This window comes from Amphiprion ocellaris, chromosome 9, assembly GCF_022539595.1.
Source record: "Amphiprion ocellaris isolate individual 3 ecotype Okinawa chromosome 9, ASM2253959v1, whole genome shotgun sequence".
In the NCBI taxonomy this organism is placed as follows: domain Eukaryota; kingdom Metazoa; phylum Chordata; class Actinopteri; family Pomacentridae; genus Amphiprion; species Amphiprion ocellaris.
Genome location: NC_072774.1, coordinates 19,636,086 through 19,661,037, shown reverse-complemented (window position 1 = coordinate 19,661,037; position 24,952 = coordinate 19,636,086). Strand labels below are relative to the sequence as shown.

The window sequence follows — 24,952 nt, the reverse complement described above, 5'->3', positions numbered from 1 at the left end:
TTTCTTTGATCAGATGAGCCCAAGTTAAATTTGTTGGGCACAGATGTGGTCCAGCATTTTTGGCATGATCATAGCCAGGATTACCACAGTGAATGCATAGTCCCATCAGTGAAACACGGAGAGACTATAATGATGTGGGAATGTGATGATGCAGAAGTTAGTACTATGATTTATGAATGCCTATGAATATATCAAAATACTGGATGACTCTCAGTCTTCAGAAGCTAAACAGAGGAGGAAAATTCCAATATGATAACAATCCAAAGCACATTGCCAAAATCAGACAAGACTTTCTAAAGAAGAACAAGGTGAAATCTATGACGTAGCCAAGTATGTCGTCTGATTCCAATCCAACAGAACTTGAATTTGAATCTGTAACACTGACTTTTGCTGCATTGAGTTTCTATGATGAGGCCTGCATTTCTAATATAGTAAATCTAAACTCTTTGATTTTAAACTTACTTAAGAATGTAATATACGGCTCAACACAGAAGTGATTTTTGCAAGGTTACAATTTGAACCAGTTGAACATTTAAGTAATATTGCACACTGGTGGAATCACTTCTGTAGTATAGTGTACGTATCGTTCTAGAGGGTAGTTACAGCATATTTTGTTGTTTAATTTGTGGATTTAAGATAGTCCAGTATCCCCTAAAAAAAAGTCTAGAAAGGCAAAATAAAGGAATTCAAATGTGTGTACTAGATCCTTTTTTTTCTTTCCTTTCTCATTAATCATCTCAAGGCCACTCAAATTTATTTTAAATTGACCCCTCGTTTGGGAACCACTTGACTAAATTACCAGCATAAGAAGTCGTTAAAACTATCTCCAACCCAGTCAGTTACAACAATAAAATGCTGCTTGTGCACTGATGCATCAGTAAAAATCAATAATGTGACATGTAATAATACACCAGTTACAGGAGGCATTTTTCTGCATCATTAGTACTGTTATTCTTTGTAGATGTTGTACATTTTGCTGATGTTGTTTCAGTACTTCCACATAAGATTTTAAATGTACATAGTTTATTCTACTTTTCTTGTTTTATGGCTGCTGTCCAGTGATTCTGCACTTAATTTCATGCATTTTATTGAGTGTATTTATGTTTTTCAGGTATTGAAAAACATAAATACATGTATGTGTGAAACAAAATTAGTTTTCATTTTGCATTGGCCCACTCAATAGCTCACTCACATGTGACCCGAGGATCTTTCTTTCTAACATTCTGTTGCATTATATTCCCATACATCTCCATACACAAACCCACTCCATCATCTCTTAAGTCCGTGAGTATCCAAAAATTCACAGAGGCCTTTTTGACAACTCTAGTTTGTTGCTTGCACTTCTTGACACCAAAGAGTCGGTTCATTGCTTTGGTAGCATCTGTTTCAGTATTCTTTGTGCTGTTCTTTCTCGTTTTAGCAACAGCAAATCAAGAAATACAAAATTCTGATCGCTAAAAGACATGCCTGGGCTGTAAAGAGGAAACAAAGAGGAAAAGCTGAGCAGTAATGGAAAGGCTTATAAGCTCAGTGTTGTGACAGATTTGTTGCTTAACCGGTAAATGCAAAAGCATGTTTTTCACAGAATTTATTTTTTAGGAACTGTTAAAGGGCCTTTGCACTCCCACTGAATCACTTGTTAACCCCTCATCTACTCATGTAATTAAACAGTCTCCTATAACATGAAGAATTTCAACACATTTAATAATAACTAATTTAACAGAATGAGGAAAAACTCAAATAAACTCAGTTGCCAGCCTTCAAAATAACATGAACTATTTGTTATATAAAGATAACTTGATGCAAATTTAGTCAACTCAGGATTAAAGTGTTGAAACTTGTTAACTGATTTCCTGATTAGACTGAGGACTAAAAGATGTGGGATGTAGTCAACAACATACCTTAAACTTAATAAGACAAACTGCAAAGCTTTATTTTATTTAAATTATTTGCTAATATTTCCTGCTCAATCTAAACTGCATGAATATGACTATCAGTAACTGTATAAACTACCAGTCAAAAATTTGGACACACCTTCTCATTCAGTAGTTTTTATTTAATTATTTTCTACATTGTAGATTAATACTGTAGACATCAAAGCTGTAAAAGAATACATACAGAATTATGTTGTAGAAAAAAAGTGTTAATCTTCAGTGTTAATCTGCAATGTAGAAAATAATACAAATAAATAAGAGGTGTGTCCAGACTTTTGACAGGTACTGTATATATTGTTTGACTCTGTAGATAACACAGAGCAACATATACATGTACTAAAGCTTAGAAGTTTAGAAGTTATTTGCAGCGTAACAGATGTCCTAGCAAATGATTTACACTTGACTGAAGTATTGACTATTCTCTTTTTTCCAATTTACACTGAATGCATTGTAAAAATAAATAAATAAATAAAATGCATCGGTTTCAAAGTTTCCTAACTTTCACGAAAGAAAATCCCAATCAAGAGATCAAAAATAGTCAATATTATTCCTAAATGGACTTGATTCTGTGATAGGTGACCTCTGCAGGTTTTATTATCCTGCTTTCTTGTTAGTCTTTAAAATCCTTAGTAAAAATTGGTTAATCAATGCTGATGTATTCAGGCAGGTACAATTATACAACCACCAGAAAGATAATAGTAAGACTACTGGTCGAGTTGTGTGAGGATTCATGCGAAGTGGGTCACTGACCTGTTTCACACTCCAGACTTAAAACTCACCTCAAAACTCAAGCCTCTCTCACCACACACGGGTACAACAGCAAGACAAAACGTCATCACAACGTCACAACTGTCTGGTTTCTTCTATAACACTAATGAGCAAGTGAGAGTGAGGGAGAGAGTACCCTGATTAGTCTGGCAGCATCAGTGTCAGACGCTCAGCGGGGCGTCCACAGCTCAGCGATGTGTGTTTGGGTGTGTGTGTGTGTGTGTTATGTGTATATTCGAACATTTGTATGGCTGCCAGACTCCGCTCTCTGCCTTTTTTCATGCCATCCCTCTCTTTCTCACTTCCTTCATTTTCCTCTCATTCTCTAAGCTCCAAGAAGTCTGATCCTTGCATTCGCTCAGTCTGGCAAATGACTGCAGGGGCTGACAATCCACTGTCAGCATGCACCGCCACAGTCAATAACACTGTCCCATGTCACTGCACTACACTGGCTAAAGCTCACATTTCTTATCCCTTCCAAAAACTGCTGCTTAACAGCCCTTCTTCTGCCTTTGCCAATCCTGCTAAAAGCATCGCCATATCCCCCTCATATCCCCCATCCAAAACCCCACCCTGACACATTTTTGGTTGTCCAAATGACCAGAACATCCTTGGTTCAAGTGAATGCTGCATAATTTAAGTCCAAGATTCGCACCCAGTGAAATTTGGAACCAAATGTGATGTGCTTTTCACGATGTCCCTGAATCCTAAGCAAGTGATGGGTGACTGATCCAGCTGTCTTGCTGTAACAAGATGAGGTCATGTAGGCTATACTCAAATACACGTGAATTGCATACGCGCATACACACACATGCATGCAGGGGGTGCAGTGGAGCTCAGAGTGTTACCAAGAAATTGCAGTCTCCATGATAATCCACTTCTCCTCTATCGTGTTCCATTAACCTCACAGTGTACACACACATGCTCCTTCTCTCAGCCGGCATAGGTCCTCCGCACACACACACACACACACACACACACACACACACACACACACACACACACACACACACACACACACGTCTGCCAGTGTCAGGGCCTGTGTTGTCCAGCTCCATTGTATCTGCATGAGGCTGAGATAATGGCATCTGTCGCTGCTCCTTTTGTCAGCGCTGTCCCCGGCCCCTGCTCACTGCTGGTCCCCATTAGCTGGCTGCTGGCCTGCTGGCCCCTTCACTCCACGCTCTGCTGCCTGACCAGAAAATACAGGAGACGCCTGTCCCTTCCTCTAACTCCCACTTTTGTTATCCTTTTTCCCCTCTCCTGTCCTTATCCCAGCTCCTCCCATTGCTGTAGATTAAGAGTAGTAGAGTAGTTCTGTAAACTGGAGAGGTGTAAGCTCAGAAGGAGAACACCTATTGGGAGGTGTGCTTTGATTTCATAATATGTTGCAACTGAAGCCCCAAGCTAGAGTTTCTGTTTGTGTGTCTGCTAAATGGGAAAATGTTGGGAGATTCCTTGAAATACAGGACTTTGTTAGGACAGATAGTTTGTTTTGATATGATAATATCCCATAAAATCCCCCATTTTTGTGCTGCAACATTTTCCAACAGAGGTGTTAGAGAATAATCATCCATCAAACTTTAGGGCTATTAATAAAATCGTCTTTACCTACAGTTTTTTTTTAATTCCTGACTGATTGTCTCACCTATTAAATATTCTAAAATAATGACAACATTCAAAAAAATAAAAGGGACCATATTGTCCCTGCTGAGAAGCCAGAAAAAGTGACAACACTTAATTTTTTGGACATGGTCTTTGCAAAAGCACTGCCAAAAATCAATTAAACATCTTAAAAATTACTTTCAAAAATACCATTTCATGAATGTTGATCAACCATTAATCTGTGAACTCATCCCATCAGCGCTACTGGACTTCAGTGTGAATAATAAATAAGAAAATGTTTTCAGTCCAGTTAAAAGCCACTTTAACAGGAGAACAGTAGTAAAAACAAATGTGAAACAGAAACGTAAAGCCATATAAACTATCTAAATTTAAATGCCCTGAGTGTACTGTAATATCTACTATTATGTACATTTTTACCACCTATATTTTGGGCTTATCACTGGGTATTTCTAGTCTGAGATTTCAAAGTTACAGCCTCATGATGTAACTTCTATGTACTTTATTGCTGCATTATGTAACTTTTTAAGTGGGAGCTCTAGTTTTGACCAGAAACAATGCAGCACTGCCATCACAATGACGTTAACTTGTCAGACGTGCTATTGACAGTTGTGTTTGCACTCTCAGTACAGCACTGTCAGACCGTCTCTAAACTGTCTATGCTGCATAACTGCACTCACTGGCACTGCATCGGCTCACAATATAACAAATGTAGTCTGTATTAGATCTGTCACCTATCTGAGACGTCTCACTTAGTCACGTCATTTTACCCTCATCTCTCATAAGCATGGCTAATAAAATGTAAAGATGGGAGATAGCACACCGCTGACTGAGTTTTATTAAGAACGTAATGGCAATATCACTGTTGTAATGATACTAAGAGATCTAGGATGAAGGGCGGACCGGCGCACGGAAGTGAGCGTGACATCACAGGCAAAAGTATGTTCTGCTTGCTTTATTTCATTATTTCATTATTGGTTAGGCTTCCTTATTAGGGGCAGGGGACGAAGCAGCAGTACTGTTGATAAAGCAATGCAATTTCAGCGACCGGTACAGTGCTAATTTACAGCTGTACATCATGCAGCTCCCTCTCAACTGCTTCCTCAACTTCTTTTCTCCAGCTCTCTCTGTCTGGAAGGACTCTGTATGTGATGATGATGATCTCCATGTTGCCTGCACTGTGAAGCAGAAAGACTGGTGGAAGAATGAGAGACCAGCGGCTGAAACAGCAGACAACAGCCCCATCTACAGATTGTATTCAGTCACTGTATTATTGACTGGACATCTGATGATCCAGGTGTGTTGTGTTTCAGCATAGTTTAGCCCAGGATATGATTTTATCAAGTTCTAGATTAGAATTTCACTGTATTGTGTCTTTATTTTGTTACTTAAATCACTTCAAATTCAGCAGAGATTATCGATGTGAATCAAGAGCGAGTGTGCCTATAGTGCAATGCTACAAGATGCCCAGGGCAAAAAGCATCAACGTACCATTAATTAGTCTAGATCACATAGACATCTGTAAGTTTTCACTCTGCTGTCTTGCATTAGAAAACACTGATTTTGCACACGTTTGCTTTTGTTTTGCCGCTGCGGTACAAGTGCAATATCTGCTTTTTAAAGCTGCCAACACTGCTGTCTGCAGGCACAAGACACTTTAACCACCAGACAATTTGGTTCCCTCAAGTGCCATTTTTTGTATTCAAATTTTGTCAGTGCCTCATTATATTTGTGACTATTTTTGTCCTAATATAATTTCCAGTAAACAGAGAAATTGGCACCTTTTATTCTACTTTTTTCAGGTTTCACGTGTGTATAAAATATGCTCACAATATATGTAATAATTTATTTTTTTTAAAGTTATTTATCTATGCATCTGTTCTTACATTTATACAGCCATGACATTTGAATTTCCTTGAGTGAAATCAATAGTGTATCTTGTTTATTTCATCTTATCTTAGGCATTAAAGGAAAAATAAAAAATTACAGCAGTTTAAAACGGGTTTATACTTTGTGGGTGACTCCATTGAAGTGTCTCATGGGCTCTGAGTCCATGCCGAGGTCTGGCGAAAACTGCTTCACAGTGAGTCCGAATGACCTTCAAAACATCATAAACATGACCTCTCCCCTTCTCTGAATACGAAGTGACTTGCAGATCAACAAACCATCAGGCTGACTGGCCTAACCTATCTGCCATTAGACCGTCGAGATATCACACTTTGCTTTAATTCACCGTCTTTCAGAGTGTCACACTTTATATTCCTTGGCATGGGTAGGCTACATGCGGATGCATAATTTACCTCAAATTAGCGCCTATTTGAGTAAGCATCAAAGCAAGGCGGCTAAGGTTGGAGGAGAGCTTAAGGAACCGCAGGGAAACCATCGGCAGGATTAATGCGGGAGATTTTTATAAGAAATTACTGGATTAATGAAGTGGATAAAAAAGCTGTCAGTGTTTTATTGCATCTAAATTGTGTGGAAGTGGTGTTTAGCTGTCTCGCCTACTCCCCACATAATGGGTCGTGACAGTAGCTGTGAGGCTTATTTAACTTAACTGGTGAATAACTTGCATGGCGAAGCTATTCACTGAGTTGTTTTTATATGCACTAAACCAGTAAAGGGGTATTTTTCCTATCCCTCCTCACTCATTATATTGCTATGTGAATAACAACCAACCCAAGAAAACTGACAATTAACAGTGAATAATAAATCGTTTTTGAGCAAAATAACAAAGATTAAAAGGTCAGTTAGATTTTTAACATAGAAAATATTCCATTGACATCAAAAATTTTTTTTTTCTAAACTGGACGTGAGCAAAACCTATGAGTAATTCAATTTATCCCATTATATTCACAATGTGACCCAATAAATGAAGCAAAAGTTCTCACCATTACACCGACATTTATGGTCCTCCTTTACCAGGCTGTATAATTCACTACACAGGTTTAGCAAATGATGCATGCTTTCTGCAAATTTAACAAGTATATAAACAGTTACTGGGTTTGGAGATGAGAAAAAATATGACCATGCGAGGACGTTTGATCAGTCCTGCAGTGCCATCTTGTGTTGTAGTTTTGCATTGCGATATATAGTAGGAAAAGAGCTGTCCAACAGAATCCCAACATTTTTACTCTGACAGAAATACTTTGATCAGGTTTCTTGTTTGAGATGTTTTATTGTGATAGTCTAAAGATGATTTGGCTTCAGAAATATTTTTCTTGTTGTTCAATTAAATCACTAACAAAGAAAATGTAAATTTTCATTTATTTCACACAGTATAGCATCACAATACATGAAATCAATCATCCATCACAGTTCTGATGTGCAACAATGCAGTGGTGACTTATTTTCAGGTGGCAAAGATTACCTTGACGAGATCTTGGGCCTGTTTCAAGAAGCAGGTTCACTGAGTTACCTGAATAACTTTGCTGAGTAAAACCAAGGAAACCTGCTAAGCTGGAACGAACTGTATTTCTACTCAAGAAAGTTATCTCGTGGTAATCCTGGTTCCTGAGTCAGATTTCTGGTCTTTTAGATGCAGCGAGACTTTTCACATCTCAGCTCTGATATGAAGAAACAGAAGGATACAGGCATGAACACTATGTGTCATTGTAATGGCAATAATAATGAAAATTGGTCTTTTTTTCTTCATATCTCCAATTTATTAGGTTAATTTGATTTCTGTTCTTGCCACTGAAAACAACGAGCAGTGCTAACGTTGAGAACAATACAAGTTACCAACACACTGATGTATGCATGCTTGGAATGGGTACTTTTTATTCATGTGAATTCTGCTGATTAGAACCAAACTAAATACAAAACATGGGTCAATAATTTTGGGCAGGACTGAAACTATTTGGAAATGCATGCAAGTTTATATGATAATCCTAAAATATTAGACAATCAATGTGGGTTACGAATCCCTCCAAAAATCCTGCACCTCAATCACACTTTCTAGATTTTTCTTCGGTTTTAATTGTGGCATATGTTTCCCGGCTCTGATTCATTTATTGAGGATTCATTTTGGCAGTGCTTTTGCAAAGACCATGGCCAAATTTGCAGCCAAGCTCCTCCTTATAACCTATCACAAAGCCAATAAAACTTCTGACTTTCAGTGGGGTGCACACAGAAAAGTTACTTTCACTGATTGCAAAGAGTTTAACTAAGCTAAGCTGCTAATTTTGAGAGGAAGAAGGACATAGAGTCTTTCTGTAAAGGTCCCTCACTAGTACAGCCCAGTCTGGGATTTAATCAGATCCTTTAACTGAGACACACACACACTCGCTCATACATACATACATACATTAGATACCTACATACACGCAGACATGACTAAGTTAGATGGACAGCACAATCCCTTTTCAGTCTGCTCACGAAACTTTGTTTTCCCTTAACAAGTGAAACCAAAAAGCGTGTTTTGGGCAGCATTCAGGTAGGGTGAGGTGAGTGGTAGTGAGAGAAAGCTTGTACTGCAGTCAAGCTTTATCTACATAAGGCCATCTCTGAACACATGTGGGTTAGAAGTAGCAGTTCACGTCCGCCATCTTTTTCAGCACAGAAGTGGTCGGGATAGGTTCATCACTCGACAGGGTCCTGCAAACTGACGTCACAGTTCAAGAGGTCAGCACAACGGGTTGTTTTTCCTCCTCACGTCCAGACAGAGGAACCAGCAGCTAATTATCACAGCCTTTGACTGCTTTAGGGAATCCAACGAAAGATTCCGAACCTTTTCCTGTCCATGTGCAGTTTAGCTTTCCCGACTCTTTCACAGTGCTTTGCATTCAACTGAAACGGACGCCTGAATTTCCATTCCATCTTATCCTGACCCCTCTGTGCTCCAGTGCTGCTCCCACACTCTCTCGGCTTGAGGCGTCTCTCAGTGCTTTAGGTGCTGGGAGCAAGGGATTGTGACTGGTGCGCTGGTGAGAGCCCCAGTTTAGTAGTCTCTGCTTTACAGGCTCCCTTACCCTTCTCCGTCCATCCTTTCCTTTACGCTCATTTTGCGTCTTTTTCTTTTTTATTTTTGCATCAGTGTCTAGACAGTGTTGCGCGGTGTGCCATTGAGTGCAACAGCCTTGGTGCAGGGTGATCCTACCGCCTGTGGGCCCGCTGGACGCTGGGTGGAAACTCCCACCTCAAAAACTTCATGGATGGCCTTCCGGAAACAATGGAAGTTGTAGTCTATCAATCCTGGGGTGGCAAAAAATATACTTAAGGCACTTAACAGACGTGAAAGTCATGTTTCTTAAAAATATATGTAGACAATGTAAATCAGAATCGTGCTCTACTTAATGCCAGCACCTTTACAAAAGACAAAACATTAGGCTGTTCACTATTGTTTGTCCTTGCAAGGAAAGAATCTTAAAAACATATTGATAAAAATAAATCTTAACACTCAAGTTGTCTATTTACTTTCATTTATCCTCACAATGTTACAGCCAAAAAAATTAAACCACAAAATCAATTTCTACATGATTAAGACAGAATGAACATCTGATAATCATCTGTACAATAATTCAACCTAATGCAATATTCAAACAGACCACTGTTAATTTAAATCTATAGTCTCTTTGGAGAAGATGTGCAACAACTTGAGGTCTTGTTGTACTGTATTGCATTACAACAGCTTTAAAATACCAAAAGAACAACATCTCTCAGAGTTTCAAACAAAAAGTGAACATTTGAATAAACTGATCATGTAATTTGGAGTTATTTCAATTTGGACTTAGGGCTTAAGTCTGTTACAAATCAGACACATGGAGTGTGAAAGCCTTAAGAATTTACCAAGCAAGTTGGGATTTTCTAGGTAAAACCATGCAATTGATGTGCATTTTAGAAAGTGTAGAATCCACTGTTTGAAGCTTGATCCATACTAGGAGCTAAAAGTGATGATATCCGGGCCTCCTGTGCTTGATTTTCCTCATTCTTTTCATTATCTGTCTCTTATTTAGTCCCTAATTTCATTAAAGTGCAATACTAAATCCCTGGATTTTCTCTTCAATGTACTTTATCATGTTATATCGCACAGGTGTACTTGTTTTGACTTCACACACACTGTATACATGTAGACAAACTCTGTGGACACAAACACAGTGCAACTCTCTGACAACATGGGAAACGATGAAAACAACTGACTGTTTCTCATTTGGCTAATGATGATGTGGCTTCAGAGGATCACAGATTTATCTGACCGCTTACCTTTGCGCTCGAAACTTTCCTCTCGCAGGATGCAGACAAGGGCCAGGAACTTGGTGACCTCTTTCAGGTACAGCACAGTGGTGTTGTTGAGCTTGATGATAGCCATGGACTCCTTGTCATAGGCACTGCCACTGCCATCCTCCCTCAGACTAGAACAGCACAACACGACACCATGATGTTCAGGAGGAAAGAGGAAATAAATTGCAGCTTGTCTATGAGGTCATTAATTATGCATAAATTAAGTTATGCTTCAATGAAAGCACCCTTGTACAACACATGGGTGAACTCTATAACCTAGAGCGTTAAAAAATTACAAAAGATTTAAGTAAATGTGGGTTTTTTTTATATTTACAATGCAAATTTATACAGAAAGTTAATTCAAAATCTACTCTATAGACAATACTGATTACATTTTGTAATTCACTTATTATAGAGAGCACTCTCATTATTCAACTCTGACCCCTTTCTGGTACATTAGTAATGTAGAAACAAACAAAAACAACACACTTACCCATAGATGCAGGAGACATCAATAACCACGTCGATCATATCACAGCACAGTTCATAGGACTGCATGTCTACAGGAGAGCTGTCTGTGGCGATGTAGATCTTACTAACCACATCGAACAGAAAGGCCTTCTCTATCCCTGAATTCTGTCAGAAAGAAGAGTGTGTTATAGAAATTATAATATGGTAAAGACACAGGGAGCAACTGTCTCAACCGATGTTTGATATGAAGGCAGCAGGGAGGATGTGGTGACACATGCTGTGAAACAAAGCTAACTTGACAATTGATTTTACGAGCGCAAAAAATAATCTGGCTGTGGTTTTCATGAATAATCCTTCAGGCTATAAAACAATATATTTTGCAAATAATCAGACAGTCCAAAACCCCAAAATAGTCACTTTTCAATCATAGATGACTTGAAACTTTTGGCATTTGCATAAAATTACTATTTCAATGACTAATCAATAATGAAAACTATCGCAGATTAATATTTTAACATATCTGTCATATGATAATATGATAAGCAACTAATTAAGTTATTCAGCTAATTATTTTAGCCCAAAATGTAACTATACTGTTCACACTATGGTCATTATCCATTTCACACATCTGTGTGTACAGCATTGAGGTCAAAGTGAAATCTATCGGAAGCACTGCTTTATGGAAATGTGGATTTTTACACGATCTTTCATAGATGAGATAAAGTACTTTAAGTGATAGATATTTAATTTGTTCTATAGACACTGCCTGAGGAAGATCTGTAGTCAGTTTCAAAATTGTAAATAAGAATAAAGGGAGCTTTGATTCAGAGACGGTTTTCTATGCATCACTCAGTTTTTGTGGATAAAGACCGACATTTCTGTCTCCACATTTAATGAATTAACACTTTTTTTTAAAAAATTTTTTTAAAGTCTGATATTATTGCATCCTAACTTGAATCTGTGATTCTAATAGAGCCTCATAAGAAAGTTCTAGACACATCACATCAGGTGTATCAACAAATGTAAATATTGCCCACACCTACAGCCACAAGCTGAAAGACGTAGTAAAAATATGTATGGGCATTTACTTATTGTTTTAACTTTATCATTCAGTCACAGCATGTGTGCCAACAGATCACATACACACAACCAAAGTCAGGACTACGACCTGAATGTTGTAAATCATTCCAGACAATGAGTCTAAGGACGAGAACAAAAATTGCGGCTCTTTTAGTATTTTTCATCAGTACATTGTGAAATACAACCTCTGTGCTAAGACTCCATAGAAATGAAGAAAATGCTGACAGGCTGGTCGGCGCCACAAAATCTAAAAACAGAGTTAGTAAATACACACTCAGTCTGCAGTTTATTATGTACACATAGCTAAAATGGACACAGTCTAAAATAGCAGTTCTGAAATAAAGCCTACTTTGGTGAAGGTTGTGATGTTCACTTGTATAACTGTTTGATAATTTTGAGAATGTAGTTTGTAGTGGTGTTGAACCGTTTTGAATTTTACAGAGAAGTGGGATTTAGCAAACCCTCACTAATATAAATGCAAGGAATGAAATAGTAGAAACACTGGTCTCTCCATTTGAAGTATCTGAACTTTTTGGATACAGTAAGTCTTAGAAAAGTAGCAGTTACATTACTATTTGTTCCTGATGCCCCGAGATAAATCTGTGACTGTCGGCTTTTGGATGTTATCAAGAGGGCCACAATTCAACTGCAGTGCGTGTGTGACTTAGAATTTGTCTGCATTGTGAAACCATCAGCGTTACAATAGAGGGGATAGGCACAAATACGTCCTGAGTAGGCTGTAAGGGCATTGGAGGAACTACAAACCATAACGTGGCTTCAGGGCTGCCAGTGACTCACATCATGAAGGCTGTCACACATTAATCACGCTGTCAATGACAAACTTAGAAAAAAAAACCAAACAGTTTTATTCACAAAGAGTAAGCTATTGCCTACTTACCGAAATGAAGATATTTAGGAGGTTCTCCAAGGTGGGGAGCTGTGGGATGAGCTTCTGCACCACTTTGCTGAAGGCCTCAAAGATGGAGTGGTCATAAATACTCGTCAAGTAAAAGCTGAATGAGATACACAAAGAAGGAAGTGAATATGCAGTTACTCGTAGGGAACATTTCTCACTTCCTCGAAATGCATATGAAACCAGGTAAAAATACAGATGGTCACGGGATCACATGACAAACAGATGTAGGATTGTAAAAAAGAAGTCTATATGAAAGCATTTAAGCCTGATTCAGACATGAAAGCCCAAGGATAAAATAAAATGTTAACTTGGCACAAAAACTGTCTCCGAATGACTACTGCCAAACTGGGCACACATGACTTATGGACTTTGGCTACTGAGATATATAAATAAAAAGGTCAGTGTCTGGGGAAGCAGGAGCTTGAGCCAAATGGAACTGTCTGCATACACTTGGCAGAAGCTCAACTTTACAATGCATTACAGCAGAGAGCCACAAGGCTGAGAGAAAAAGTGCTCTGTGCTCCATTATATATCCTGGACAGCTCAGGCTGTCTAACTGGAATAAACAACAATCTCACCCCACATAAAACACAGCGGATCATGTGCCAACACAGGTGTAATATCAACAGCACAGTCGAGTGCATTCAGCCAGGACAGTCAGTTAATTTAATACACAACACATTTAGACCATCTACACAGTGGGCCAGGTCATTTGTATTTGATTAAAGTAACTTCATAATCTAGTATTATATTCAATGTTTGACTGACCTTTTGGAAAAGTTGACTAATCTATTAAGGAAGTAATCATCTCAGCACCTCTGAAGCCCGTTGGAGGACTATTTCCTAAAGTTATTCAACACAGTCAAATTGTCGACATTTTCTCAGAAATCAACAATCCATAGTGTGTACTGTGTACAGTGACACTAAGGAACATGAACCAAACAGTAGATGTGCACTTTAGCCTTATTTCTATTTCTAAAGTGTGTCTGCCATGTGGAGCCAGAATCACAACAGCTTTGGTATCCGAAGCTCAGGTCACTGTTGCTTCATTAGGAGGTCATAGAGGAATCTCACAGAAACACTAAGAGTATGCAGACCATGTAGCTGAGCTCACCCTACTGTATATGAAACATGGAATATAATGAGTCCTTATAATTAGCATCAACACCAAATGCTCAGCAGCATTAATAACAAATTATCTCAGTGTCTTCTCTACTGTTATGGCATACAAATAAAACTCCAAACTTTCTAGTGTAGCTGCTGACAAAGCAAGACAAGTCATTTTGCTTGAACTGAAACGTGTGAAAAAGCTCCATTTCCTGATGAGGGCCAGTGGTTGTGCTTAAAAGATGTGCAGTAAGTGGAAGAAGTTTTGCCAACAGTTCCATTATTTTGGTCCACATTTGTTGTCACAGGGGCCACAATTATGACATTTAACTTTTCTGCTTTTGCACATCTCATGTAGTATTTTGGATGATCATTTCTAACTGGATATAAAATTACAAGTGAAATGCTTCAGGTTCACAATCAACGGTCTAACATCGGGACTGTTGTTGAAAACGACACCATTTTCACTTTCCTGAAAATTGAAAACGTAGCAGGGTGGGAATGACTGGCTAGACTCTAATGTCATGGTAACGCGTCCATGATGTAGTGGCGGAATGTTGTTTACCAAAACTAAATTAAGTGTGACTATAACAACAGTTAGAAATAACCAATCTGCCTCCTTTTATGTGTAACAACTTCTTCTGCAAATTCTGCAATTTAAACAAGGCATATGCAGTCAGTTTACTTCAAAAGAGAGTAAAAATTCACATTTATAGCATCTGAGTTATAAGATGAGGCTCCATTAGAGAAGTTACTTCTCATTCATAATGAACATCAGAAGGATAATAATGTATGCACTAACGTTTGGCTGGTGTCAGTGTAAAGTCATGGATAACACAGAAAGTAGATCTTGTAATCTGAAAGGACCCAAGTTTTCATCAAACATAATGATAAACCTTAAATCCAGAAAATGCTTCAGATTTAAGTTTGCAAAAGAGTTCTCGGTCTCGTGCTTGTTGAGGATTATCACTCAAGTGGGATTTTTTGTTGATGTGAATGCACTGTCTGCCTTACAAACCATTACCGGTATTAAACCACGGCCCCCATAATTCAAATTACACCATGAGGTACACAGAAGATGAAGTATAGGTTGATCTTTCTCTGTCACTGTGTTGTTCACATGTTACAGGAACTCAAACCAGGTCTAAAAGTAAATGAAACACACCATGTGAGATGCCTGAGCCTCATCCACGCCATCAGGTGAAATAAACGTCATTGCAGCTTTTCAAAGTAGATTGACCGAAGTTAGCTTTGTCAAGAGACCCTAAATCTGGAAATGCTCTTTTGAGGGGATTTGAAGTTCTTGATTAGCGTCTGTACCAACCTGTTCAAGCTCATTTTTCATACGATTTCCATAAGTCTATTGTGTCAAAAAGTAGCATTACTGTGAGTGTATAATACACTGTGTGCTATGAGTTGAAATCCTGCACCACTGTGCAGCTTAGTATCTGACATGGCGTTTTGTTTTTCATTACTGGTGTTAAGTAGCCCATACAAACAATGGGGGGTTGATTTTATAACAGTGACTGTTCATTTGTTCCTTCGTTATTTTTAAGCGCAGAGGCCTTTTAACTCCTATACAGTATCAGTAACTGAGCTACCTCTGTGCTGCAGTGTGGCTATGAATGTGTGTGTTATTAAAGCATTATTTAAAGATAAAAATAACACAGGCTAGAGACCCCAAGTGTGCCCATATGATGTAATGTATGTTCCTAATGGACTGACCTCATGTGTATTACAGACTTTTTACACATCTTTCTAAGGATTGTGGATGCATTTTTCCATATTGTTCCTCCCTGTATTAAGATTGTAATACTTGATACCACTGGTGGAGTTAGAAAAAGAAGTACCTCCTTGTGTGACTTTTATAGCCATAAAATAATGAGAAATGAGAGTTAAACTAGGATTAAACATGCATAAATACCAGTGGCTGGACAGTGATGTGTTTGACTGTTTTAGTGTGTAGCCACCATAAATCAGACCACATGTCTGTGCTAACATCCTCAGTGATTGTATTGGTAGCAGGGAAGACCATTGCTCTCCCTGTACAGATGTTATGTGTAAAATATTAAAATTTACCTCAGATGCAGCTTCTCTAAACTGGCATCTGCCAGATCATCATTGGCTCTCTGATGAATGTCTCTCTGGGTTTCGATCTTGTGATCATCTGACAAGCCGTCCACTTTGTGGATGAACACCTCGAAGTTGATCTCTGGGTTGACTCTGTAGGCCCGTGACACAGTGAGATGAAGCCTGCCCAGAGCCTCCACATAATCATCCTACAACAAGGAAAATGAGACATTAAAACAGATATTTATATATAGATTTTCATGAGGTAGTCACCTGAAATGTTTTTCTCTTCACAGGTGTTCCTCGTTTAGGTTAATTTGAGGAATTTCTTGCCTTCTTAATGGGGTTGGGAACATTAGTTGTGTTGTGCAGAAGTCTGATTGGACATTAGACCAGTGGAAATCTGTGCTTTGGTCTGATGAGTGCAGCACAGAAAAGGTGAGGTTTCTACATGCATGACTCCTACCATGAAGCATGGAGGAGATGTGATGGTGTGAGGTGCTTTGCTGGTGACACTGTTGGGGATTTTTTTCAAAATTGAAGGCAAACTGAACCAGCATGGCTACCACAGCATCCCGCAGCAACACGCCATCCCATCCAGTTAGTGTTTAGCTGGATCATCATATATTTTTCAACAAGACAATGACTCCAAACACACCTCCAGGCTGTGGAAGGCCTATCTGACCAAGAAGGAGAGTGATGGAGTGTCACGTCAGATGACCTGGCCTCCACAGTCACCTGACCTAAACCCAATCCAGGTGGTTTGGGATGAGATGGACTGCAGAGTGAAGGCAAAAGGGCCAACAAGTGCTCAGCATCTCTGGGAACTCCTTCAAGACTGTTGGAAAACCATTTCAGGTGACTACCTCAAGAAGCTCATGGAGAGAATGACAAGAGTGTTCAAAGCAGTAATCAAAGCAAAGGGTAGTTATTTTGAAGAATCTAAAATTTAAAAAAAAATGTTTTGACTTATTTCACACTTTTTTGTTTACTACATAATTCCATATGTGTTCATTCATAGTTTTGATGCCTTCAATGAGAATCTATAATGTAAATAGTCATGAAAATAATGAAAAAACATTAAATGAGAAGATGTGTCCAAACTTTTCACTGGTAGTATATTTGGAAAGTAAATACAACTGATTCTAAATACAGGATGTAGCAAAAGTTTTTTTTAAAAAGCCCCAATTTTAAATCCCGATTAATCTATGTGACTGTGCTCAGTCACACAGCAAGCATTTGAAAACTACATTTTTGCAACACTCTTACCTCTCGAACTGTAAGGCTAGGACAAAAAAAACAAGCTGCAAAAAAATACTTCGAGAATGTAACACTGTAAAATCTCTTACAGTAAATTATAACCATAATCTGCTTGGCTTAAACTTTAAAACTGCCACAGTAAATAGTTTAATGCAGCTGCAGCTTATACTAAAGGATAGAAAAACTCCAATCCTTTCAGCTAATTCCCATGAAGAAACTGAACAGGAAAATCAAGATTCACTTCTCATTAAAGCTGTTAGAATGACAACACCCTCTTATGAACCAACTCTAAAGTGATTATTAGTTGTTGTTCTAGGACAGGTGTCGGTGTACATTGTCATCAGTTTTAAAACCTGGTATGAGGAAATGTACCTCTGTATTGCTTCGCAAAACAGAAACTGAAAAACAGCTCTTCTCTCAAACCACTGTGTGATCGACTGCTGAAACAAATTGAATCTGATGCACCTCGAGTTCAAATAAAGCCTGCAATCTGATCAGCTGTGGCTTACATTGTGGCTGAGATTACTTCTTGAAAGCACTTATGGTCATGTGGATAGCACTGGCATAAAAGCTATGGCACGTAATTATCTTTTATCCGAGCCACTCTGGCTGTTCATCACTGAACTCATTTGAGAGGCTGGAAATGGGCTTCTGCTTTGGCTTACACTAAGTGTGAGCATGAGGAAGGGTTTATTTTCTCTATGTGTACAGTTTCACCTTAATGAAATAGAAGCAAAATAGCCTCAGAATATGGTCTGATTTTGTGTTTGTAAAATGAAACATTCAGGTATAACCGAGAAGGAAAAAGGAAAACCAAACATGCTCATAAATTAAAAACAACAACAACAAAAAAATTAACACAAAGTGTTTCTGTGAAATAAGAACTTCCTGTGTTTGTGACCACATCATATTAAGATTATTTGTTTCTGTTCTTCACCTGAGCATCAATGACAAATATCAAAGCTCCGGTTCCTCTGAAGATCATCTCGTAGTCAAAGGTAGGGTCAAAGAAGTCCACCTGGCCAGGAAAGTCCCAGATCTGGAAGTTGACAAAAGAGCTGCTGGAGATGTCATCCTTGTAGATCTTGTTGGTGCTTTCCAGAAACAAGGTCTCATTGGGAGACATTTTGTGGAACACCACCTGAAATTAGAATTGTGCTAATGGTTAAGCAGAGGAAATGCAGACTGCTTGTCCCTGTGATTTTCTTGTGGCGAATCTAAAAGATTAATACTAATAAGATCATGCTATATACAAGAGGATACAAGAAAAGGACTAATTTGTGTTTAGCCAATCATGGGCTAGGAAGTCATGAGAGAACAGTTACTTGTCATACTTGTAAAAAATATGCAGTTCCTCAATAGTCTACCTAGTTTAAGCTCTAAAATGACCCAACACCTACAGATCTGCAAACCTGCGGTGGTAGGGACACTAGTGGCAGGAAAAAAATGCCTTTTTCTTGGCAATTTGCCTTTATTTATTGGACAGCTTACAAGAAGAGGTCAGACAAATACCAAAGTTGCCAGAAAAAAAATCCAATCTGGGACTCAGCTTATACAATACTGACCATAATCACTAAACAGCCAGGCACTCCTAATCAAATACTGCAATCCACTTGCTATGTGATCTATTGCTGACTCACCAAGTATAGATTTTTTTTTATTGAATGTACCGATTGTGGATTTAGTCATGTTGTCAGAATTTAAATTTCAAGCATTTGAAGCTCCTGCCTTGTCCACCTACACAAACCCATCCTGTCATCATTTAACCATTTAATAGTGTGTAATAAGGTTTTGTTTGCCAGAATATGTGGCATTTTGCTGAATTTCCATGATCAAAGTAACAGTGTTTTTACGGAAGTCCTGCATTTCGAGTTATGGAGCCATTCCAGCACAAAGACATCATCCGGACGTCACATGTAGGACAAGAGCGAAAAGGGCGAAACACAACTCTCATCTGACGCAACACACCTCACTCTAACTCAGCATTTTTCAGCTGCGTGGTTTCAAACCACAAGCACCAAGGCTGAAGCTGTAAACTGAACCACTGTTAACTATTTATCAGGGTCTTGGTCTGATGAATACTGTAACACATAGAAAATAAAAACGCAGTGACTGAGGGTGAAGGACCTAGGAGTGTTTCCTCCACTGGTGCCATTTTGAATCACTGTGTGGGCCTCTGAGGTCACAGGCCTCATGAACCAGTAAAAAGCCAAATCACATGGTTTTCAGTCCAAACAGGAGGCTTACAGGGAGCATTAATCTTGAACTTGAGGGTGTGTGGGTTACACTTCAGTAAAGAAAAGTGCAATTCTTTACTTCTGTTTCTCCAGGCAGTGTCTGTAGGATAGGCTCTGGGCATGTCACGCTATATCCAGTGAGATTCTACTTCCACCTCAAATTTAAACATAAATAATAAAATATCATAGAAGGCACAACTGCATCTCATCTATTATTAAACCACAGTGCCAGTCTGAACGTGGCAGACCTGAAGAATCACATTCTGAGACAGATGACTTTGCAATAGGAGTTACCTAATTCAACCAAAAGAGAAACTGTTCAGAACACCGGACAAAGCAGGCAAAAACCCCCAGGATCACTGCATGTCAACTGGTTTTTGCAATCTGACTGAATACAAAGAACTTCATTATTTAACTTCAGACTGTGTTTACAATATTATTCCTAACTGAATCACAGGCAATCAAATCACCACAAATATAAACTAAACATAATTCATCCAGTTTTACTGACCATCTTCTGTAGATTTAGATAAAAGATTACAATTATGGAAGAATAAACTGTTGAGGAGCGGTTTGAAAAAGCAAATTCTATTCATTTTAGTGAGTATGCCTCCTGTTTAGGTCATCATCTACTAAGAAGATCACAAGACGAGCCGTGTTAGTATTAGCTGGCTTAACAGTTGGGTGTGACAGGTACATAATGCACTGGGACAGTTGATGAGAGTTGAGCAGGGTTCCAAGAAATTACTTTCCCCCATAACCCCTGTCCTGACCTGTTAAACTAAGCAGGCCATGACTTATACAGAGTCGAGATGTTGGCGAAACCGCAGGTGCTGCACTGATTTCAAACAAAGTGTTGTGACTTGCAGAATGAAAGGTGTGGTCGCTTTGCTGTCATGTGAAAGCTACACACCAGACCGGCCCTATGCTTCAAAGCTGGGTGGGACTAAGATATATTTGGCTCGTCGGGCAAGTTGTTAACCAAACAGTCACATGCTGTCTGTCCACATCTCGATAAAGATGCACCGAGCGTCTCTGTCCACCTGGTTAATGATTAACTAACTGCTAGGGCTTCGCTAACGTTAGCTAACACTGGAGGCTAAGTGCTCATTAGCTTTTTATCGCAGCTCTTCCACTCTTACGTAGCTAGGCATGCTATCTGCTGATTGATAGCAATCATCACTTGCGACATGCTAAACTACTCGCTAGCTATCTTGGCTAACGTCCCATTTACTCGCGTGAAGCAGAGGAAGGCGACGCTCGTAGCGAAAGGCTAACACTTTAACATCTCCCCCTACCTTCTGTATCGATGATTTGCCACTTCTTCTCAAACCCATAAGCAGAATTCTTGGTTTGCTGTCGGATGGCGCCGGGCTGTCCTCGATGTCGGCCTCATCTTCACCATAACCGAAATCTTTGGGGAATGGGTCCGCAACCCCGTAGCTGTCAGCCAGCTGTTCCACCTCGTACTGAATCGACATTTTGACCTAACGACGGTCGCTTCCCCTGTTCCCCCCCTTAGCTGTCCGGCGCCACACTCGTGTTTGTTTCTGAGGGTGGGTACCGCACCACAAATTTACGTCGCGAAATTAAAGAATACTTTGTCAACAATGCCCAGGCCACTTGCAAACACAGAGCGTGATCCCACACATTTCCCGAGGATTTCCTCTCCCTTGAAAAAAAACTCGTCCTTTGGTCCCACCCTTTGATTTTGATTCGCTGTCTGGATTCCAATACGAAACATTATTGGCCGAACAGACCGCCAATCTTCTGAGGTTTGTCGCTGTCACCTGACTAGTACTCAGACTTGTTTTGTGACCTATCACACGAATGAGAAACAAGTAAACACTGTTTTCACATCTATTTAAATACGCTCTGAGTTTTTAGAAATAATACAATAGTCCTACTTTTTATTTACTTTAAACAAAAATAATATTTGATTAAGGTTGTTAAAAACAAACCAAACAGAATGTGGTAGTTATGGTATTATGCGATGTTACCAGCAGATGGCGTAAGCTATCCTCTAAGTACAGTTAAGGCATTTATGGTCATTCTAAAATGTAGGAACTGATTGTTTGAAAATTATAACGATTCAACAAAGTATTTTTGCTACAGATAATTTGCTAAACCGTGTCTACTAAGGGAGAGAAAAATAAACTGAAAAGAAAGAGGGGAGTTATACGGAATACCTTTCCACTTAGGTCCAGGACGTGCCTGTTTTCACTAAAACCAAGCCATAACATAAAATTTATCAAAAGACACACTTGAGTTAACGCTTTGTAGCCTCACGCCAGGTATATGTAATTTAGATTATTAATTTAAAATACTGATTGCAGTAACTCAACCATCTCAGCAAGATACAACCGCCAGCCACTTGTTGTGGTTGAAATAAGTTCTTAATTTTACGAGGAACACCTGAAGGCAGCATCGAGTCCCTCAGACCCGATGCTTGAAGGAGCGTGATAAACGAAAGTTAATTTCTCTGACCCGGCAGTTTAAACTGGGCGTTCCGACATCAGGAGGGACACAAAAATAGTGGCTCAAATAGTAACTTTACTAACTAGCGACATTTTTTATGGCGCACCATCGAGTAAGTGTGTTTACTTTTTAGAAATCTAATGTTGAAGAAGAACCGTTTCACGGCCAGTAACTGCAAGCTAGCTAATGATAGTAAGCTAGGAGGCTCAGGAGGCAGACTGAGCACCTGTGTCAGTTCATATTTTGGCTCTCGTAGTGATAAACGTTTATTGGACAAACTAAGCTCGGAAACCTGTAAGATATTGTCAATAAACAAACTACAGCTGCTTCTATGTTTACTCTTGTGTGTGTTGCAGGTCAAGTAACAAGCCTGGAAATTACTAACCACTGTTTGTCTCTTAAATCTACGTTACTATGAGCTTTTTGGTTGACGGTTTAGTTGGTCACAAGATATCTGTCCTTTCCTCTTACAGGCTCCAGACCCCAAGAGGGAACAGTTTCGGAGATACTTGGAGAGAGCTGGAGTTATTGACAGTCTTACTAGTGGTAGGAAGACTTCGCTTCACTTTGCAATGAAAAATGAGGCAAGCCAGGGGAGTTTTCAGACAGTCTAAACAGCAGAAACAGGGATCCTCTGGAAAATGATCAGTAAACACTGAATTATCATCAGATATAATGTCAGACTGATCTTAAGAAGCCTCATCTTACAGTTAGGAATCTAAAAATGGGTTTCTATATAACCCTGTTTCACAAAAGACACCAAACTTCTCAATTTATTAAATTCAAGTTTGTCTCAGCAGGAAAGCACAGTGCATGGACTGAAATAAATATTGTTCAAATCATCATTTCACTCAAGAATTACCTAATTAAGAAAATAGACCAAAAATACATCCACGCATTTGCTGCCAACAGTCGATAACCAGCCACATTTCTAATCCTCATTTCAAGAGCAATTTTGTTGAACACTTTTTTTTCTCTTTGATTTCAGTCCTAGTGTCTTTGTATGAAGAACGAGAAAAGCCCAGCAATGCTCTAGAGTATCCTTCTAAGCACACGGCATGACTTTCCTGAACCATTGTGCGTTTGCAGAAATGATCTCTTGGCTTCACTGGTAGTGAGTTTCGCCTTTGACTGAATTTCATGCGGCCTCCCACCACGCTGAACAGCAACAGTAATGAGAAACGATCAGATGATTCTTTAACCAGCTCCTTTCAGATTCGTCAAGCAGCACCTCAACGCTGTTGGCCACACTTCAGCAGACACAGAGGCGCTGCAGCAGGAGGTGACTGAGCTTAGGAAAAGGTGTACACGTCTGGAAGAGGAAAACAAAGACCTCAAAGCAAGGGTGAGCTTTTTGCTTGGTATTATCACAGAAATTATGTGAGTAATTTCAGACCACAAACTATTCAAAGAACCTGACTAATGGAAGGATTGTTTCGGCTGAAACGATCTGGTGCGTTCCTTATTTTTACCCAGACACACCACAAGGGAGCACTGTCTCATCAGCTCTCTGCTTTTTATATAAATGGATGTAGCTCTTGTGTTTTCAGTGTTGAATTTGGTGATTTTGTCAGTGAAGAAGAAAAGAACTATTCAGACTGAATTTTTTAGTGTGTTTTCTTCAGCTAAATAAATAAGAAACTGAAAAAGTATGCAGGAGAGGATGGATTTGCAACAGTTTCACTTTATCGGAAACATTTTGGGCAGTCTGGTCTGGATAGAAAGATACTCCTGTGTGCATGTATTTGTTAGCATGTCTCACTATCTGTAGTTAAAAAGAACAAACTCAGTAAGATTGCCTCTGTGTTTAGTGAGATGACAGATCAACAGCAGCACTGTGTGACAGTGAAGGATGAAGGTCCAGGGTATTGCAGTTTAAATCCTTGTGATATGTACTGTATTTCAGTATGTCTTGTATTTTATTGTAGGTAAGGTTTGCTCTGTGTCTTTAACTGCATTGTGTGTTGCTGTTGTTGTATTTTTCTGACAATCGGATGCAAAACGAATACCTGACAATAAACAAAATGAACTAACGTAGATGTGCTTTCTTCTCTTTATCTCTAGCTTCAGCTTTGTGAACCTGTATCAAAAGATGGAAGCACAGCCAACTAGACCACAACAGCACTTTGGTTTCATAAATGTATTATTTTTGTATTTTGTACTATTGTTTATGTTGCTGTCAAGCTGCATTTAAAGACAGGACCACGCTGTTAAGGGAGAGGCTATGTTTTTTATGTAGCTGTGCTGTTTTGTCTTTTTATTTTGTAAATATCAGCATGTACATTGTCTCTTAGAATATATCTTATTCTGTACATTGATATATATATATATATATATATATATATATATATATATATATATATATATATATATATATATATATATATATATATATATATATATATATATATATATATATATGTTATGTTTTTCTGGTTAATTCAATCTTCCACAGAAAGGGTCCTCCCACATGACAGGACAAGCTTGTTCTTAAGAAACAGAACTTTTTTTAAGGCTCTGTGTGAGATGGAGAAGCTCCATGTCTGATTACATGACTGATTTTATTTTTTCTGGCCTCCTTTGAATACACCCTCTGCTGATTGTGCATGTGACAAAGACATGACTTATTCAGATATCTGGTTTAAGTGCAAAGTTGTTAAAAAAAGAGGAGGAAGGTAAAATATAATTCAGTCTTGTAAATATTGTGGTATCGCTTATTAAACTAATGTGTTAACAGCAGCATATCGGTCAGTTTTGCTTTTTGTTTTTTTTGGAACATCACAGGATATTAA

The 24,952-nt window shown here is 38.8% G+C and overlaps 2 protein-coding genes across 2 annotated transcripts; one reads left to right on the top strand and one right to left on the bottom strand.

Moving 5' to 3' along the window:
- Nucleotides 1-7,570: 7,570 nt before the first annotated feature.
- rragca (Ras-related GTP binding Ca) lies at nt 7,571-21,366 on the bottom strand. Its single transcript, XM_023288415.3, has 7 exons — nt 20,981-21,366; nt 18,383-18,586; nt 16,195-16,394; nt 12,991-13,105; nt 11,035-11,177; nt 10,524-10,672; nt 7,571-9,515 (listed from the first exon to the last, which is right to left on the bottom strand). The coding sequence occupies exons 1-7, from the start codon at nt 21,161-21,163 to the stop codon at nt 9,361-9,363; spliced, it is 1,149 nt and encodes a 382-aa protein (XP_023144183.1). The 5' UTR covers nt 21,164-21,366; the 3' UTR covers nt 7,571-9,360.
- A 745-nt stretch (nt 21,367-22,111) lies between these two features.
- LOC111580597 (c-Myc-binding protein-like) lies at nt 22,112-24,902 on the top strand. The gene is made up of 5 exons (XM_023288414.3): nt 22,112-22,272; nt 22,634-22,706; nt 23,149-23,197; nt 23,376-23,505; nt 24,225-24,902. Exons 1-5 carry the CDS (start codon nt 22,258-22,260, stop codon nt 24,270-24,272), a joined length of 315 nt encoding a protein of 104 aa, XP_023144182.1. The 5' UTR covers nt 22,112-22,257; the 3' UTR covers nt 24,273-24,902.
- Nucleotides 24,903-24,952: the final 50 nt, after the last annotated feature.